General features: G+C 49.6%; 1 protein-coding gene across 1 annotated transcript in view; it reads left to right on the top strand.

The window, feature by feature from the left end:
- Positions 1-784: 784 nt before the first annotated feature.
- LOC111158311 (single-minded homolog 1) overlaps positions 785-17,793 on the top strand; it is a 64,323-nt gene continuing 47,314 nt past the window's right edge. Inside the window, exons 1-8 of the mRNA XM_022520282.1 lie at positions 785-959; positions 10,349-10,431; positions 13,804-13,893; positions 14,444-14,552; positions 14,713-14,798; positions 15,551-15,750; positions 15,963-16,069; positions 16,731-16,878. Coding sequence (XP_022375990.1) covers positions 785-959; positions 10,349-10,431; positions 13,804-13,893; positions 14,444-14,552; positions 14,713-14,798; positions 15,551-15,750; positions 15,963-16,069; positions 16,731-16,878 — 998 coding nt within the window. The remainder of the gene's footprint in view (positions 960-10,348; positions 10,432-13,803; positions 13,894-14,443; positions 14,553-14,712; positions 14,799-15,550; positions 15,751-15,962; positions 16,070-16,730; positions 16,879-17,793) is intronic.

Here is a 17,793-nt window from a genome sequence, read left to right on the forward strand (position 1 = left end):
GCCTGGGCGCGGGCACGGGGACCGGCGACTGAGGGTCTGCTAAGTGTCTTCAAAAATATACATTTTGTGATTTGGGCAACTTCCCAGGGGGCTGGAGTATGTGGTTGGCATGGATGAGGGAATGAGAGCATTATTTGCAGGGGGCTCAGTCTCGCCGCCGATTCCTCCATATCTTAAACAAACAAACAAACAAACAAACATACGCACAAACAAACACCGAGCCTGGAGAGGCGCGCTGAGGCCCTTTCCGCCCGTTTTTCGGAATTCGGGGAGTGTATGAGTGATTGCGGAGCTGCAGATCCCTTACGCTCTGATGCTGTTGTCTTCACAGTGGCCTGAAAGAGTTGTCCGGCGTTCCTGTGCTTCCCAAGTTCTTCCCAAAGGAGCTCGGAGCCGCCTCAAATGCCTCGGGACTGAAGAGCAAACGTCGGGGATTATTATGTCGATTTTTTGGGGACCGGGTTTGGCCGCGCCAAACAGAAGAAAAGGCTGGCTTCTCAGGGGTCCCGCCAGCATTTGATACCCAGAGACTCCTAGGATTGTCCAGATTGCCGTGGATCAACAACTTTCCCACATTCGCGTCCAGTATTTTAAAAGAAAATAATTTTCTCTTCTCTGCGTTGGTCTTTCACTGACATCAGTACACTGAAGCAAAGACTTCCGTCTCTTCATTCAAAGTAGGCTCTATGTTTTTGCCAATATGATCTCTAATTGAGAGTTTATTTTTGCTTTTGAATGAATCTGTGGAGCTTATGTTGTAAGAAGAAAGGGAGAACGAGACACAATGAAAGAGAAGTCCAAAAATGCTGCGCGGACTAGGAGGGAGAAGGAAAACAGTGAATTTTATGAACTGGCTAAGTTACTGCCTTTGCCCTCAGCGATCACCTCGCAGCTGGACAAAGCATCCATAATCAGGCTCACCACCAGCTATCTCAAAATGAGAGTTGTGTTCCCAGAAGGTAAGTGACTCTGCCCAGATGGAATTTCAAACAGAAGGGGTAGAGGTTTGCCAGTGAGTGAGCCTACACCACTGAACAGAGGATTGCATTCACATGTACGTACACACTCTCTGCAAAGGGAAGTTTAGCATGGCTGCTTGACTCAGGACCTCTCTGAACTTAGATTCCTATTGCCTTTTTGTGGCCCTTTCTACTTCCCCATTAATATTTTCTCTCCCATGCATCGGATATGTTTGGTTGGGATGCAGCCCAACAGTGCTTTTGTCAACACTTCAGATACTGAGCTCGACTGAAAGTACAAGTAATCCAAACATGACTGACTGACTTTCTTTCTTCCTTTCTTTCTTTAATTCCTCGTTAGAATTGTATCTAGCAGAAGGCAGGAACATTGCCAAATTCTTGTATTTTTGCTACATATAGATAGACCCATGTACATGGAGCTAGCTAAGCTAGATAATAATTTCTGAGTTTCTAATTCTACAGAAGAGAAGCAGGCATATTTAGGAACAAATTTGTCCTGGATTTACCCAGTCTCTTGATTGCTTATAGCAAATGTATTCTGAGTTTTTGAGACACTCACAGATTCTGAAACTAACTCTGGGTCTTCATGATTTGCAACTCCGAGTTTGGTATTATCTCTGAGATAAAAGGCTAGGATCCAAATACTTAAGGTTGAATCAAGAAGACTAGCCCGCTTGGAAACTATCTTCTAGGAGGCAGGTTGGCAAATGGGTCCTGGGAAAATTGTCTTTTAAGGCCTAGAAGGAAGAACAGCTGAGCTGGTCATGATTTAAAACATGTATTTAGATGATCAAGATTCACTGTGTGACGACAGAGCAGCCTTCAAAGAACACTGTCCTGTATAAAACCATATATACTCACTAGGAAAAGAATACTTCTCTTTTCCATCTCCCCATCCTTTCCTTTACCCACATTCAAATAATATGTACAGATTTTTAAAAGTATTTTAGATGTTTCTTTGCTAGAGGAGAGAGATTGGGAAATATAAAGGAGAGAATACAAAACAAACAAAAAATTCCAAGAGAAAGAACCCTGTTTATTTATAAACCAGAATGTCTTATTTGACCCACAGAGGTTTATGTTATTGTTGATTTTGGGTGTTTGGGGTCTATTGTTTTCTTTTAAGGAAATGGGAAGGAAATAGTCATTATCGGGCTTGGAGTTTCACTTTGTTTGATCTTGACTAGAAGTTATTATCTGAATCAAAATCTCGCAAAACATGTCGACAAATTAATCAGGGGCACTAAAGGAAAACTTTCAAATTATAGTTCAATTTTACCAGAGAACTACAAGTAGTGTTATAGTTGTTTTGTCTTAAAGCAGTTCTTTGAACAGTCTCACTTGACCGTGGAAACCACAGGAGGAGAGGAATCAAAACCTAAAGTTACTGAAAAGTTAGAAAGAAAGAAAGAAAGAAAGAAAGAGAGGGCACTTATATAGTAAAAACCATATTTCCCATTCAAACTGTGCTGAGAATTGCTGGTGGGAAAAGTACTATTATGCTACACTGTCTTCTGTTGTTTTTTTTTTTTAAAGAGATCTCGTTGTCTTTTATACTGTCAGCGCCTACTTTATAAAAATAAAGCTATTGCGAACTCGGCTGGCCGCGCTGTTCCTAACAGGATTATTAGCAGTGATTTGTCAGCCCCTGTGGTCTCAGTGGGCTCCCTTTCTGCGTGATTTCTAGCGGGTCTCGTCAATTATCAGTGCCGATGTCGCTCGCTGTTTGATCAGAAGAAGCATATGGTGCTGCTTGTGGGGCTCCGGGTAATCGCGGGAGGAAAAGAATAGGGGATCGGCGTTCCCGGGCGGGCACAGAAAGAGGGCTGGGGGCGCCCAGGGAGTTGCCGGGCTGGGGACGCTCGTCTTTGTCGCGCAGATCCCCTGCTGGCGCGGCCGGGAGGGTTTCGGGCTGGTTTTTGTTGTTTTGGTTTTGTTTTCTAAGAGAGCAAGCTGTCTTAAGAGCTAACTCCACAAATTATAAATCTCGTGATAAATAGGAAGAACAGAAAGTAAACTCTCTTAGCCAACTTCTTATTTTTAAAGAGAGCACTGGCGAAGACTCCCTCTGGGGTCCCCTTGGTGGCCGGGCGGATCCCCTGTGGCTACTTTAAGGCGACTGTGCTTTCTGCAGCCCCCTCACCTTCTTCCGGAGCCCGGGCCCCTCCCCTCTCCCTTCTCCTGTGGACCAGTGTGAGTTTATGGGGAGGAGGGGATGGACGATGTGTGAACTCTGGGCACATCATTTATTTCTCCAGCTACTGTTGAGCTCGTAACTCACTTGCAGTCTCCACCGGTGAGTTGGACAGGGTCATCCGAACAGCTGGCTCCTAGGGATGAGGTTTTAATTTTGAGGATAGATCAGCTTCAAAAATCCAAAACCCAGGCAGAGCCCTTTAAAATATTAAACGATAACAACCCCCCCCCCCCAAATCCCAACGTCTTTCAAAGGAGTGTAATAATCACAAGCGGCAAAACCAGGCACAACCTGCAGAGGGTGCTAGATTTGGGTTCAGCTGTGCAGTGAAGACAGCGAGTAGACAAGACTGGGTCCATGGCAGTGGGGGAAACTGGGTGTTTTCTGTGGAAGTTACCCTTTTTAGGAACGAGAAATGGAAAGAATTTGAAGATGTAGTTCATGTTTACATCTATCTTGATCCCATTCCAGAACATATAGGTCTTAAATTTTGTTCTAAGGATGAAGTAAAAGATAGCTATTTCACCATGGTAAGCATTCTGTCACATATAACATAGGGATTTTGCAAGGTATATAATCTAAAAGAATCATAAATCTGATGACATCTCAGTTATAGGCACAACAATGACTATAAAACTCCATGGTTTTGGGTCAGATTACCTTTCATCTACAGTACTTATTAATATCAAAAGACTTAAATCAACAAACAGAAATCTTTCCATACTTATATTTGAAAAAATAAACAAATTCTTAAAATATAGCTAATGCCCCATCGTTAAGTATAGTTCCTACCTCCCCCAAGTTCCTGTAGATTCCTTGTCTAGGGGCAAACTTCAGCTTTCACTTACCTGAGTAGATAAAATTGAGCTCTTGAAAGAAAAATGAGAGATTGAGAACATAGGAACAGGATATGGGTGGCTGGTATAACTAAGAATAAAGCAATGGATGGGCGGCTTCATACTTTAAAAAAAAAACGCAGGAAAGATTACTGTGAAATCATTAAAACTGCGTATCTCCCATTGGCAGCATATTCCATTCTGAAATAACCTTGCAAAGAAAAAACTTGAGAAATATATGTCTTTAGTGTTACCAAAGCTAGAAAAGCAGTTAAAAAAGAGAGATGGTGTGCTTTTGTGCGCAAAATAAGACAAATTCAACTAAGAAGACATATCTATTTGTTATCCAGATATAATACAGTTTTGGCTGGGGGTGCAGTGGCTTGCTGAACAACCTTTGAAAGGATCAGACATGTTTTCAAATCTATAGCCAGTGGGAATCTTGGTAACATCACACTACCAATTCATTGTAAAGATGTCTTGGGAAAATAAAAATAATCACAGAATTGAAATTAGTAACTGTGCAGGATAGGGAGTCTCTACAAAGGCTGGAAGGACAAGGATGATTAAACAAACCTCCACAGACCCTTTCTATAATATTCACCTCAAGATTGAAATCCTTAATCGCCTTATATTTTTTTGAGGCCCAGAACTGAAAGAGAAAAAGAGGCCCCATTTCCCACGTGGATGGGTGATTTAAGGCTGTTTTTCTTGCTGCTCGGGGAAATGATTGAGCATTAGGTTTCCATGTTTATTTTCTTACAGAAGTTTTTCTCATTTAAAAGCCTTTAAGCCCAGTTTACGCTCCACGCTGGTTTTCTCTGTTTAATTCCAGTTTTGATGTTGACTTAAAATGTAGAGTGCAGAACTAAACTCCATACAGAGCATTTGCAAGGCAGATTTATGTGCTAGAAATTGTAGATCAGATCAATGAAAAATATACTTTTTTTTTCTTTAAAGGGAATGGTCACTAATAAAAACAGTCACAACAGCAAAACAGGGCATTATAAGTTATAGCAAGTTGCTTTTAAGCAGGGTACAATCACACACCTGAAGCTAAAATCACACTAAATTTCCAGAGGACAAATATGATTTCTAGGGGAGTTATTTTTCAAACCTGGGGGAAATCTCGGCAGCTTGGAGCTTTTGCAGACACGTAAGCGGACACAATTCGAGCCCACGGATTCTGGCTGCATTTCTCTATGTCGGCCCAGGTATTTCTCAAGAGAATGAGGTTTGGAGCCAACTAACACCTTATGATGTTAGCTGTCCACCCATTGCCGGTCTCTGATTCATGGAATTTTAAATTTTGCGTAGATGGAGGACAACCCTCTAGTATTTAGCAAGGGGGCTGCTACTTAGTACTAAAACACTGTTCGAGAAGTGCCGAGCAAACTTTCTGCGTGGAGTCCCCATCCGGGAGGCGGTCCGGCGCGGAGTCGCTCTTCCTCGGTGGCTCCGGACAGACCGGAGACAGAAACCTCTGCCGCGCTCGGGTACGCAACGAAGCACGCAGCGGGGACAAGCCTGTATGCTGCTACTCGCAGGCCAGGTTGGCGCGCTGAGGCCCATTCTGTCCCGGCCGCGGGGGGCGGCAGCCGAGGGGGCGCCAGCTGGAATCTCCGCACGGTCCAGACCAGGTCTCTGCCCTCCAAGGTTCGAGGACGTTCCAGCTCGCCTGCCCAAGCAGAGGCCGGGCCGGTGCGGGCGTGCTCCCTCTGTCATTCGTCCTGCCCGGGCCACTGCCCCAAGGTCGGTCTGTTGTTTAAACCTGAAGTCGAGATCCTGCCGGAGCGGACCGTAGTGCGGCGGTCGAGTCCGGCCGCAAAATGGAACACAAGCCGGACACGCCTGAACAGCCGGGCAACCCCGTCCGCCCACCCGCGCCTGCCTTTGGGGCGATGGCATTGCCCCTCCCGGCCACTTTTGAAGACCTGGAGCCCCGGGGAGACACCACTTGACGTTTTTCAGTGTCACGCAGGCACTGTTGTCAACCCCGCGTGCATTTTCGTCCCACAGTTTAGTTGGGATTAGGCTGAAACCCTTTAGCTCCTGTTCTCTTCGATGCAGCCTACGACGCCGAAGGCCAGCTTTGCTGGCCTGCTCCATCCCAACTTGGAAGCCCTAGCTCCAGGGCCAGAGCTCAGCAAGGGTACAGAGACAATCAATGCTGTGACCGTCAGTCTCCACCCCAGATTTATAACTAACATTAGTGTATTCCCGGGGCGCGCCAGGGGTCTCAGAGGCGCGCAGGGGAGAGCACGGCACTCCCTGACATTGCGGATTGCAGAACACACAGGGGAGTTCCGGACACACACGGTAGGGTCCAGGCTGCTGCGCAGGACAAAGCCCGGCCTGACGCTGCTATCCTCGCGCTCAGGAGGTCCGCCACACCCTCCAGGTGGCCGGAGGGGACCTTGAGCAGGGAGGGTCACAGCGCCCGAGGCTTGAGGGTGGGTATGCCTAGACGCAGGAAGCAGCCTTCTATCCAGTGACCACTCCTGGCAGTCTAAGGGCTTGTCTAAGGGCCACCAATCTCCGTCCCTCTCTTCCTCAGTGAGCGCAGCTTCTGAGGCCCCAGAAGCCCTAACAGGAAGACCGATAAGTTGCTGGACAGGGGTAGTGGAAGGAGTCCAGGTGGCTGAGACAAGTCCCTCCGGGACCCCATGTTAGGAGCAGTGTCTGGAAGGGCTTTTCCCACTTCAGTCACCAAGTTGTGGTCAGATCCTGGGACAGCTCTTCCAGTCCCCTTCCCATTCCCATATTGCCTAAAAGGTATATCGGGATCTGTCAGTCAGATGAAACTTTCTGGGAACTACTATAAGGAGGACACATTTCTACTGAGATATAGTTTATTTATTAAAGAAAAGGGGGGAAAGAACAGTAGACCAAGCTCTTCTCTTCCTCCTCTTCCTGTCTGAGTGAAGGAGGCAATGATGCCAGGTCTGTAATCTATATTTTGTCAAGGGCATGAAATTCATTCCGAAGGAAAAGCTCGATCAATTTATTTTTGCTGCTTGTAATAACACAGCTGGATGATGCTTTGAGCTCACGCTAGACTGGGGCTCATCATTCATTCGCCAAGAACGGGCCTAAATTGTGCCTGTGGGATTAGGTCAATTTTAGTGGATCTACTTCGCCTCATTTGGTTACTAATTGGTTTCTTGTTTTATAAATCGAAATCTCATTTTCAGGAAATTACAAAACCCGTGCAGTCAGTCCATTGAGGTAATCCTTGGGTCAGGGGGTATTTAAATGGAAATGCCTCAACCGAGCACTGAGGGTAAGAGTGAAACTTCGCCCGGGGTTTTCACATGAAATGTGAGCTAGCCCTTTAGATCCATAATAGATACATCCCTTCTAATACTACTTATGTAAATATGATAAACCAGACTTTAAGGAAAGAACGGGGAGGGGAGAAGCAAAATTTATCTGCTAAGGTTAATGTGGCATATCTTGGAAATCTTCCAAAATAGATTATGTTTTCCTTTGTCTTCGGCCACTTTAGCTAGGGAAAATCCTTTTGTCTAAAACCCGATTTAGTTATCGCCTCCCTCACAGAGCTCCTTTTCTCCTTTGCAAAACCCCGTTCCCTCGGCCTCACCGAATTACAAGAGAATCTTTAGATCTTGTTCCCACTGTAATCCTGCCGCAAAAGGAGCTGGTTTCCTCCTCATTTTAAACAGACAATCAAAGGATTTGTGAATTTTCTGCGGTAGGTCAAGTGCAGAAACGAAATCTCAGCTTACCCCCCTCGCCAACTGAAATTGGGTGCGGGAGCGCGTCACCGCGGGCAGGAGGTGAGGGGGTCCGGGGAGAGGGGTCTCTGGCCCACTGCAGGATTTTCGGGAGGCCGAACCCTTGACCCGGGGCTTCAGAAGGTGTCCTGGGAGGGCTGAAGGGCGAACTCAGCCCTAGGATTAGGTCAGGAAAGCCTGGCAGGTAGAGGAGGGCAGCCAGTGCCTTATAAAACATTAACCCAGACAAAACCGTGTGGCGGCGATTTCAACCGCAAACATAGAGGAGGCAATGCTCCGTGAAAGCAAAAGGTTCCCTAAAAGGTGTGGGGGTAGGGGCAGGAGAGGGCGAGGGAGGCCCCTGTTAACCTGCGCCAGGCGGGCTGTTTAGTAACCTGCGGGGAAGTCTTATTTTCCCCTCGTAGGCGCATACTAATGAGGCCGCAACCCGAGACAACAAACTGCAGAGGCTGGCGCTGGGGTTCGGAACCAGTACTTAACCCCGAGCCCAGCTCGGGGATTTTCAAATGATTCGGGTCGGGAGGCCGTTCCCGGGCTGTTTGCAGCCGACTTGGGAGAACTTCACAATTTTAGAATAAAGACGTTTGCTGGCCCCAAGCGCAGGCTTCGCACCCTTCCGGAAGACCAGATTCCAGACGCGAGGAGGCCTCTGCCTGCTCCCAGGGCGCCGGGAGCGCCCCGGCCCTTCGCCCCCGCACAGCTTGGCTCTCCCAGGCCTCCGCCGGGCCCGGGCGCTCACCAGCCAGCGCCACCCGCGTCCCCGGCTCTCCCAGCAGGTTCTTTTCCCTTTCCCCCAGTTTGGCCTTCTCAACCAACAACCCCCATCTCCCTTTCCGCCACTTTTGGGTGGGGGTGTGTGAGCAACGATGAGAAAAATGAACGCGTCTTGCGGGAAACCAGGCAGGATAGCTTGGCCGAGACCCAAGGAGCGAAGGGAAGGTGACACGGCAGAAGGGTGGGTACAGGTGGCTGTGGCGGAGGCTCTCCTAAACAGTCCAGGAGGACCAAAGCATCTGGGCAGTGGTGTCACTCCAGGGAGGGAAACTGGGGCGGGCTAAAGAGGCAGGAGGGATTGACGAGAGGCGAGGGAGGGAGAGGAGTCCGGCGGCGGGCGGGGAGCATCAGTGTTTGCAGAGCGGTGGGGAAATCGTTAGATTTATTTAGATGTGCAAACACCCAGAAAGACCCGATTCGAGCTTAAGGGGCGCTCCTGGTTACTCGTTACCAGGGTTTTGATCGCTTGCTTAGGAAGCAGCTTCTGGCCAACACATTTTAAGAGTCCAACTCCATGTTTTATTCCGAAAGATCCGCCCTCACCCCCATATTACAATGCGAGTGTGTCTGTCACTGTGTACTTCATGGTGATTTGTACTTTAATGCAGCAAATCACTAAATCACCCCTCTTTTTGTCATGTTAAACCTTGTTTATTGGTGGAAGAATGAAAGAGTTTAACTACCTAGTTAAATTAATTTCAGCAGCAACACTGTTAAAAAAAATATTACCTGTAAGTAGTTACAGGTAGTATAACCTCTGTCTCAAGTTTCCTCTGCCTTATTTTTTTTTCATTTTCTTTCTGCAAACAGGTACTACAGCAGATTCCGTATTGATTTTTTAAAACATCAGCCCTGGGTATGCAGAGAATTGTATTTTTTTAGGCATCATTGGAGAAATGATTTCTGGCAAAGCCTGGAAAGATCTTAACGTGGTAGCATCCAGGAGAGAAAGGGGCTGTCTTTGTTAATAGATGGTGCCTGGGAAGTAGAGAAACTGAATGATTGTCTATATCCAATAGGGAACAGGAAATATTTCTTAAGATGGTATAAGCACTTGAAAGTAACTTCAAAAAAAGGGTATACTTTTTTTTTTTTTTTTTTGAAAGGCAAGGTTAGGATGTGTAAATGGAGGGCTGGCGCAGGGTGGGGAGGAGGGGAAGCAGAGGAAGAAGGATTGTTCAGGGATGTTGGTGCTGGAAACCATCCACAAGCAAAAGGATTTCTACGGAGGGAATCAAAGTCAGGGGGCTAGGGGAGGAAAATGGCTGGAGAGCCTGGCAGCCAATGAGAAAGCCCACCAAAGACCAGCTGGACCTGGCTCAAAGCCTCAGGTATTCGCTCCTGGCACTTGCTGGATGTGCGGACACCCTGGGCCTCCTGATAAGGAAGATGATGACACTTTGGGAGAGAAACAGTGTCCCTCACCCCTCTAACCACACTAGTGAACCTATGCAAAAGTTAACCGCGGGGGTTCGGTATCGGCCCCTTCTGGACACATGCGGTCCTCCAATTTAGCCACGTGGGGTACTGCCAGGAGGGGCGCTCAGCCAGGGCCCTGACCTCCCTGAGAAACCGGCGCTGGTCCAGGAGGGGGAGTCTGACCTCTACGCAGTCCTTTATAAGTGGAGAGGGCGGGGCCGAAATTTACCCGCTGGCGTCCTAGGCTGTCCTGGTGCGGGCGATCTCCGAGGGTATCGGGTCGTGTGTGCGAACTTGGGGGTGTGACAATAACCGAGAGATTAGACTCAAATTGCTAGCCAGGTCGGAGTCCCATCGCTAAAGGTTGTCTCTTTGTCTCTACAGGACTCGGCGAGGCGTGGGGCCACTCGAGTCGCACCAGCCCTTTGGACAACGTGGGCAGAGAATTGGGCTCCCATTTGCTCCAGGTAGCGGCGCGTCAGCACATAGGCTTTGAGGGCTCAGGTGCCTGCCCCGCACCGGGCTTCTTGATCTTTAGGGAAATGGGGTGGGTCCCAGACGTGGCCTTCTTGCAGTCCCTACAGCTCCTTCCAAAATTAAAACGTTGAGCTCTTAACCTCATTGGGTGAGGATGGCACCTCTCCAGGCAGAGAGGGAGGCAAGGTGACAATGAGCACGCTAGGTTTAGAAGGGAGTCCCTCAAGGTCCCAAACCAGGATGGCTGAACTGAGGGAGGTGGCCATTTGGCACCATTCCGCCCAAAGAACTGAGCACGCTGGGCCAAGCTGCAAAACCACCAGAAATGAAGGATTTACACAGGAATAACGGGACTCTGGTAGAAACGCCCATCAGTGCTTTCAGTCCACACATTCCAGATCCAGCTGCGTCTGCAACTCTTTCGTCTCCTCCCTCTAGCTTGCGGGCTCCCTCCTCTCTCTCCATGAGCTCTCACCCCAGGCCAGCCCAACCCGCGTACAGACCCTAGCCTACACACATACAGCTCCCCAGGTAATGAGTTTACCCAATGTGGAGGCGCCCATTACAGCGTTGTTTGCAGTGTACACCGTTTTAAATTGCCCGTTGCCCGTTTAAGTCGCATAGCAAATATTTAAAATAGCAAAACTCCCGGTGGCATTTTTAGGCTTGACACTTGTCTCCCACCCTCCACCCCCTTATCATTATCCATGTCCACTGCCAGCTCCTCATGTGGGAGCCTCAGACCCAAACAGCACGGTGAGACTCTGAGCGGCTTCTTCTCCCTGGGCCGGGCAGGACCAGCATCTCATGTCTTCCCCTGTCCCGCTGCTACTCTGTCCCCCCCTCAGTCCTGGAGACCAAAGAGATTCTAGTGCCACAGAGCACAGAAAGGCCAATGTAAGCATTCCCTCACAGGCCTGGGCTCCAAACCTCTGAATTAAACAGAAAGGCGTTGTCCGTCTCCTCTCTCAGAGACACCTTCGTCAGTTGTTGCTCAACAACACACTCCCGCCATCTTTCCATGCTCCCCTCTAATGTCCCTCGTAAAGGAGAGAACAAAACCCAAACAATCTTTCACTCCTTCCAGTTCTTGCCCAGTCTTTTCCCTCTCCATCCCACACTTCTGGAAGAACTTAATTATCCTCTCAGTTTCCTCACTCACCCTGCTCCCCTCACTTCCACACCCCTGCGGTCTGGCTTCTCTCCTAACTGTTGTGCTCCGTCAGGCTCTATCACCTTTTGATATCAGCATAAAGATGCTCATCTCTTATCCTGCCTGACTGTTTATTCCACAAACATAGGAGGGCCAAGTATGTGCCAGACAGAAAGTCCTGCCCACATGGAGTTTACATTCCAAGGCGAGCAGCCTTGCCAACCCAGACAGGGACATTACGTAGTATAACAGGTGCTGTGGAAAAAAGTAAGAAGGGGGAGGGAGGGGCTGTGTTTGAGTAGTACCACTTAAAATGGGGACATGGCAGAGGACCTCACTGAAAAGAGAACATCTGGGGAAATCCCTGACAGAGGTGACACTGCTTACTCGACATTCACTCTCTCCCTTGGCTTCTAAAGTAGCACAATTTCCTAGATTCTTCTCCCTCTCTACTTGCTCCTCTGGTTTCCCCACTGCTATCTGGCTACAAATGCTGACATTTCTCCAAAGTTCCACTTCTGTTTCTCCTCTCACAGCTTCAAGGTAATCTCAGGGTAATCTCAGCCAACACCATCACCTCAACTTCTTTCCCACATTTGCATGACTCCAGCTGGTTTTCAGTCTAGACACCCTTCTGGAGCTCCAGACCTTTCTCTCTTACTGCCAACTGGAAATCTGCATAAACCTGAAGTTTAGCATCTCCAAGACAAGGATTCATTACTTCCCTCCTCCAGTCTTCCACTCATAGAAAAACTCACCATGCTTCCCTAAATTTTCAGTCTGGGCTTATGGGGTTACCCTCTATTCAATGACCTTGAAGTCACTCTAAGCTTCTCTTTCTGCCACTATAAATTCCACAACTAGAACCATCTTTGACTTAAACTCTCCCTCTTCCTCATTTGCCCGTGACCACCCAATTTTAGGGTCAACCACCTCTGAACTCTTCATCCCCACTTTTTCCTCCTACAGATCACTGTCCACATTCTGCCATTAAAAAACAAAACAAAATGAAATATAGACACTAGCGTGTGCATGCACACACCCCTAAGCATGCTATTTCCCTCCTTACCTGCTTAGAAACTGCTGGAAACCTGATGCCTACAGGAACATCTCTGAATTCCTCTGATTGATATCTCAAACTCTCCGAAAACCCGGCACTGGTGTACTTTCTTAGCCCATCTCTGGCACACGAAGTCCCTCACGCCTGAATACACCAGATACTCCCTCCTGCCCCCCAATCCCTGCCTTTCCCAAGTCATTCCTTCTACCTAGGATACCATTTCTCTCATCTCCAGTTCAAACGTCCACTTCAAGGCTCTGCTCAAAGAGTTCCTCTGAGGCCCTCTGATTCTCCCCCAGGCCTCTGGCCACTCAGCCTCTTGGCCCCTACAGCCCTGTCTCTTTAGCTGTGCTACCATCTTGTCTGTCTTTAGCCGGTCACTGCTGCTGGACTTCCAGCAACTTGAGAGCAGAATCTGACACATCCTTATGTCCCCACTGCCCGGCCTAAAGCCTCATTCGCAGAGATAGGGGGATAGGGAAAGTCTAGGATAGGAGTCTGACAGACTTATTTGAAAGTCTGTCAGTTTGATGCATCAATGTAAACACACATATGTGAACACTATACCACTACGCTTGCAGACTTGCTGCCTGGAAAGCCTCTCATTTCCTAAACCCCCTTTCCCAGATTCTTTCTGGAGCTACTAGGCAGCTGCCTTCTTTCTGTCTACAAACTTTTCAGACTACCAGCCCTTCCATATGGCTCAGTGCCCATTTCCCAAGCCCTGCTGGTACTCTTTCCATTATGGGATGCTGCCACTATGGAGTCTTCCAAGACTGACACAGGAAACCTTTCATTCTTTCAGTGATCATCACCCCAAGAACCCACCCACCTCTTATTGCAGGCTGTGATCCCTGTCCCCTATATTTGTGTGTGTGTGTGTGTGTGTGTGTGTGTGTGTGTGTGTGATAGATATAGATATCCATTTTGGTGGATCCTGAGTCTTGGAGGGCAGTAGTCTTTCCAGCTACCTCCTCCGGGCATCTCCTAGTGTGCCACATATCCCAGATGCTTACATATTTGGATGAACAAGAGAGGGACTCTTGCAGCAGGTATTCTATGCCCTATGTCCTACCAGCCTCTCTACCCTCTCTGAACACTCTTCTGGCTGAACATCTCTCATGTTCAACTCTGTTTCTATCTCCCTAGACCCTGGATGGCTTCATCTTTGTGGTGGCCCCAGATGGGAAGATCATGTACATCTCAGAGACAGCCTCAGTCCACCTGGGTCTTTCTCAGGTAGGTGAGTGGTCCACACCTCCAGCCTTCCATGTTTACACTGAGAGCTGGAGACCCACAGTAAGGGTCGGGGTGCGTTCCCAAAGCTCTTATATGTGCATTTCTGGGACTGGAAACATCTCAGCTGGCAGGTCTGCGTCTCCCTTTTCCTCTACTTCCCTATTCTCACCCCTTATCCTGCTACGTTTTAGAGTTCCTACCATAAGTCAAACACCATGGGTGGCGGTTGCTTACTAAAGTCTAAAAATGTCTAAAAAAGTTTAAAGATGTGTTCATCTGAACATTGCCAGAGAATTGCTACTGCTAGTACTACTACTACTGTAATTACTATTATATTATTATTATTATTATTATTTCCTTTCATAGATGAGGAAGCTGAGGCTTAGATAGACTGCAATAGGTAGCCAACTGCACAACTGAGTTAAAACTCAGGGCTGACCCTGAAGCTTTCGCTCCTGTCCTCACAACCCTGTGGACACTCTGGTCCAATCTTCTAGCCCTACCTGGGCATTCCTCCACCTCGGAGAAGCTGATACCCCCCTCTTTACAGGTAGAGCTGACTGGAAACAGCATTTACGAATACATCCACCCCGCGGACCACGACGAGATGACCGCGGTGCTCACGGCCCATCAGCCTTACCACTCTCACTTCGTCCAGGGTAAGCAGCTCGAGCCTCTGACACTTGGGCCCATCTCCCTTGGCTTGTGGCTTTTCCCCCCTTGGGCTTTTCCCCCCAAGGGCGGGGGCAGGGACTGGGTCTCGGCACCACCCATCTCCATGGCTCACGGCCTGCCCCTCCCTCCGCTCCTCTCTCCCAGAGTATGAGATCGAGCGCTCGTTCTTCCTGAGGATGAAGTGCGTCTTGGCCAAGAGGAACGCGGGCCTCACGTGCGGTGGCTACAAAGTGCGTGGCTGAGAGGGACGTTCCGACCCGCGTGTAGGGGAAAAGGGCAGGACAAGAGGAGCTTGCGGCATGGGAGGGACATTGCTGCGTCCCCGACTGCCCCGACGGCATCCCTTCCCCCACCCCCGCAAGCGTCGCAGCGCTGCCTGCCCCGGAGCACCTCGAGAGTTGTAATTTGTGAACACTTGGGGGCTACTAAGTTTTAAGACTTAGTTTCACTGTGTTCGGTTAAGGCCGGGCCGCTGGGACTCTTAATCTGGGGCTCATAATGGGCTTTAGGGGTGTGCAAAGCGTCTGAAATAGTGGGTCATTTTGGCGGATTTTGGCGGATTTTGGCGGTCATTGTGGCGGATTTTGGCGGATTTAAGCACAGAGTCAGATTCCGACCCCAGAGGGGTTACGAACCAGAGCTTTAGCTCGAATCCATGGTTCTCCGGTTCAGTGAGATAAAGCACGATTAGAATGCAGGTTCCAGGGCCCCACTATCCGATTTTGAGGAGTTCGGGTCGGTAGGTGTTGCCAGGCCTCGGCATTTTTACACGCTCTCAGGTGAGTTCTGTGTGGCAGGACAGTCATTCCCCTGAGACGCTGGAGCTCCAATAACTTTGCACCCCTCAGTGCGGGGGCGAGGCCCACACGGCCTTTGCGGCCCCGGGGAGTCGCAAAGTATTTCAATCCCCTACCCACCTTTTTTTGGAGACGTTTCCTGGTTGGGGCTGAGTCTCTCCCCCACCTTTCACCCTCCGCGGCAGGTTATTCACTGCAGCGGCTACCTGAAGATCCGCCAGTACAGCCTGGACATGTCCCCCTTCGATGGCTGCTACCAGAACGTGGGCCTGGTGGCCGTGGGCCACTCGCTGCCTCCCAGCGCCGTCACGGAGATCAAGCTGCACAGCAATATGTTCATGTTCCGCGCCAGCCTGGACATGAAGCTCATCTTCCTGGACTCCAGGTGGGGCACCGAGGCGGGAAAGGATCACCCTAGCGGGAGAGGGGACTTGCTCAGTGACTGAGAGCTCTTCCTCGACCGTCTGAGCCCATTTTGCAGACGGGGCGACTCACGCCGCCCTGCGAAGGGGGGCGGGCGCCCAGGTCTGAGATGGCTGTCCGGGGTGGGGGGCATCTCGGCGCTCTGAGCTCATCCGCGAGGATTGCTCTCGGCAGAGTGGCGGAGCTGACGGGGTACGAACCTCAGGACCTAATCGAGAAGACTCTGTACCACCACGTGCACGGCTGCGATACCTTCCACCTGCGCTGCGCCCATCACCTGCGTAAGGCACCGCTCTTGCCCGCACTGGACTAAGCGCCGCGCGTCGCGGGGAGGGGAGAGGGCGTGATTTAAGTCCGCAGTAAACGGAAGGGTGGGAGCCCTGCTAGCCGGGTGGTGGTGCGAAGCCCTTGCCAGGGAGCGGCTGCTCCAAAGCTGAGCCCAACCTTGTTTCTCTCATGTCAGCGGGAAGAGTTTCCGAGTTTCTGGGTAAATTCCCCCCCAGGAGCGGTTTTATGCTTCTCCTCCTGCCCGCTGCAAACCTCACTGAAGACAGGAATAAAAACTGAAGCTAGGCCACTTGGCTCACGTGCACCGATCTGCTTCGGCAGATAGAGCTTTGTTTTGAACTTAATCTCGAGGAACAGGGACCCTGAGCCTTGGAGTTCAGCTGCCCAGACCCCACCTTCCTTAGTTAGAAAGCTGAAAGGGGAAATCCCCCAATTTTAAGCATCCCCTTTGCCAAATCGCAAGGGGCTGGAGGACATGATGCAAAGTAACAGAACAATCTATTCCTTTGGGAATGTAGGGGTTGTCTCTCCCTCCTGCCTGAGCACGGTTATTGGGGCCCATAGGGACCCGCACTCCCACCGCCAGGGTTTGCATTTGGGCCAGATTAGCAGCTGGATTCTTCACTCCCAGCAGCCTTCTGTCTCTCCCATCAGTGCTCGTGAAGGGGCAGGTGACCACCAAGTACTACAGGTTCCTGGCGAAGCACGGCGGCTGGGTATGGGTGCAGAGCTATGCGACCATCGTCCACAACAGCCGCTCCTCCAGGCCACACTGTATCGTCAGTGTCAACTATGTCCTCACGTGAGTGCAAGTCTGGAACACTTCTCCCACTCCAGGCAGCCCTGGTCTCCAAGAGGGTGCAGGTGGTGGTCACTGCGGGTTAGAGGAGACTGGGGTCCACTGGGGCGCGGGCAGGTTCTGACCCCACTGCAGGCTGTGCTGGGAGGCGGCAGCTTGAGCACGTTCATCTTTATAAAGTTATATTCCAGGGAAAGATTTAGGAGTTTTTCCATCTACAGTCTATATTTGCTTTCTGCTCCCTCTCTCTCTTTTAACCTTTTAAGCGAACTCTGCATTAAATAAAACTTAATGCGGCAGAAAGAAAAAAAGAGGGAGAGAGAGAGGAAAGGGTCCGACGTACGGAGCCATTTATGGTTAACAAACAGGACATCTGTTTCACTTTTTCAAATCTGGGTTTGAAGTTCTTAATTTTAACCAGAGTCTCCAAAGTTAAGAGTTCTGAGAGAATGATTCTTCCGTTGAACCGCAATGGGGGTTTAAGTGACCAGGCGGGTGTGAATTTAACCTCCAGAAAGCAAAGGGACCCAGGCTAATGCCACAAGTCTTGGCGGGTGCCCAGGCCCCACGCGTTCTGGGACCACCTCTCGAGGTGAGGAGCTGGCCTCGAGGTGCCAGCAACGGGCACAGCTGGCTGGGCTGGACGGCCTTGGTGGCGGCAATGGAACCTTATTCTTTCTAGAAACAATAATCGTTTCTGGTCCGCGGTGTGGCCCGGCAGGCTGATCACGTGGCCTGGTGTGCGGCTGGTGAAGAAAGCGCCTTCTGTATAATGTTTGTGAAGTTGAATTGCTCAGGTTTGAAGCCTTTATGAAGAGCCCTTTTGTGTGCACAGTTTCTGGGTTTTTTTGGGTAGTCACTGAAATTCTTGTGATTTTTAGGGGACCTCAGGAGTTATTTACTTTGGAAGCATTGACA

The sequence above is a fragment of the Enhydra lutris genome, unplaced genomic scaffold, assembly GCF_002288905.1.
Source record: "Enhydra lutris kenyoni isolate GAN:26980312 unplaced genomic scaffold, ASM228890v2 scaffoldscaffold58, whole genome shotgun sequence".
Lineage (NCBI taxonomy): Eukaryota > Metazoa > Chordata > Mammalia > Carnivora > Mustelidae > Enhydra > Enhydra lutris.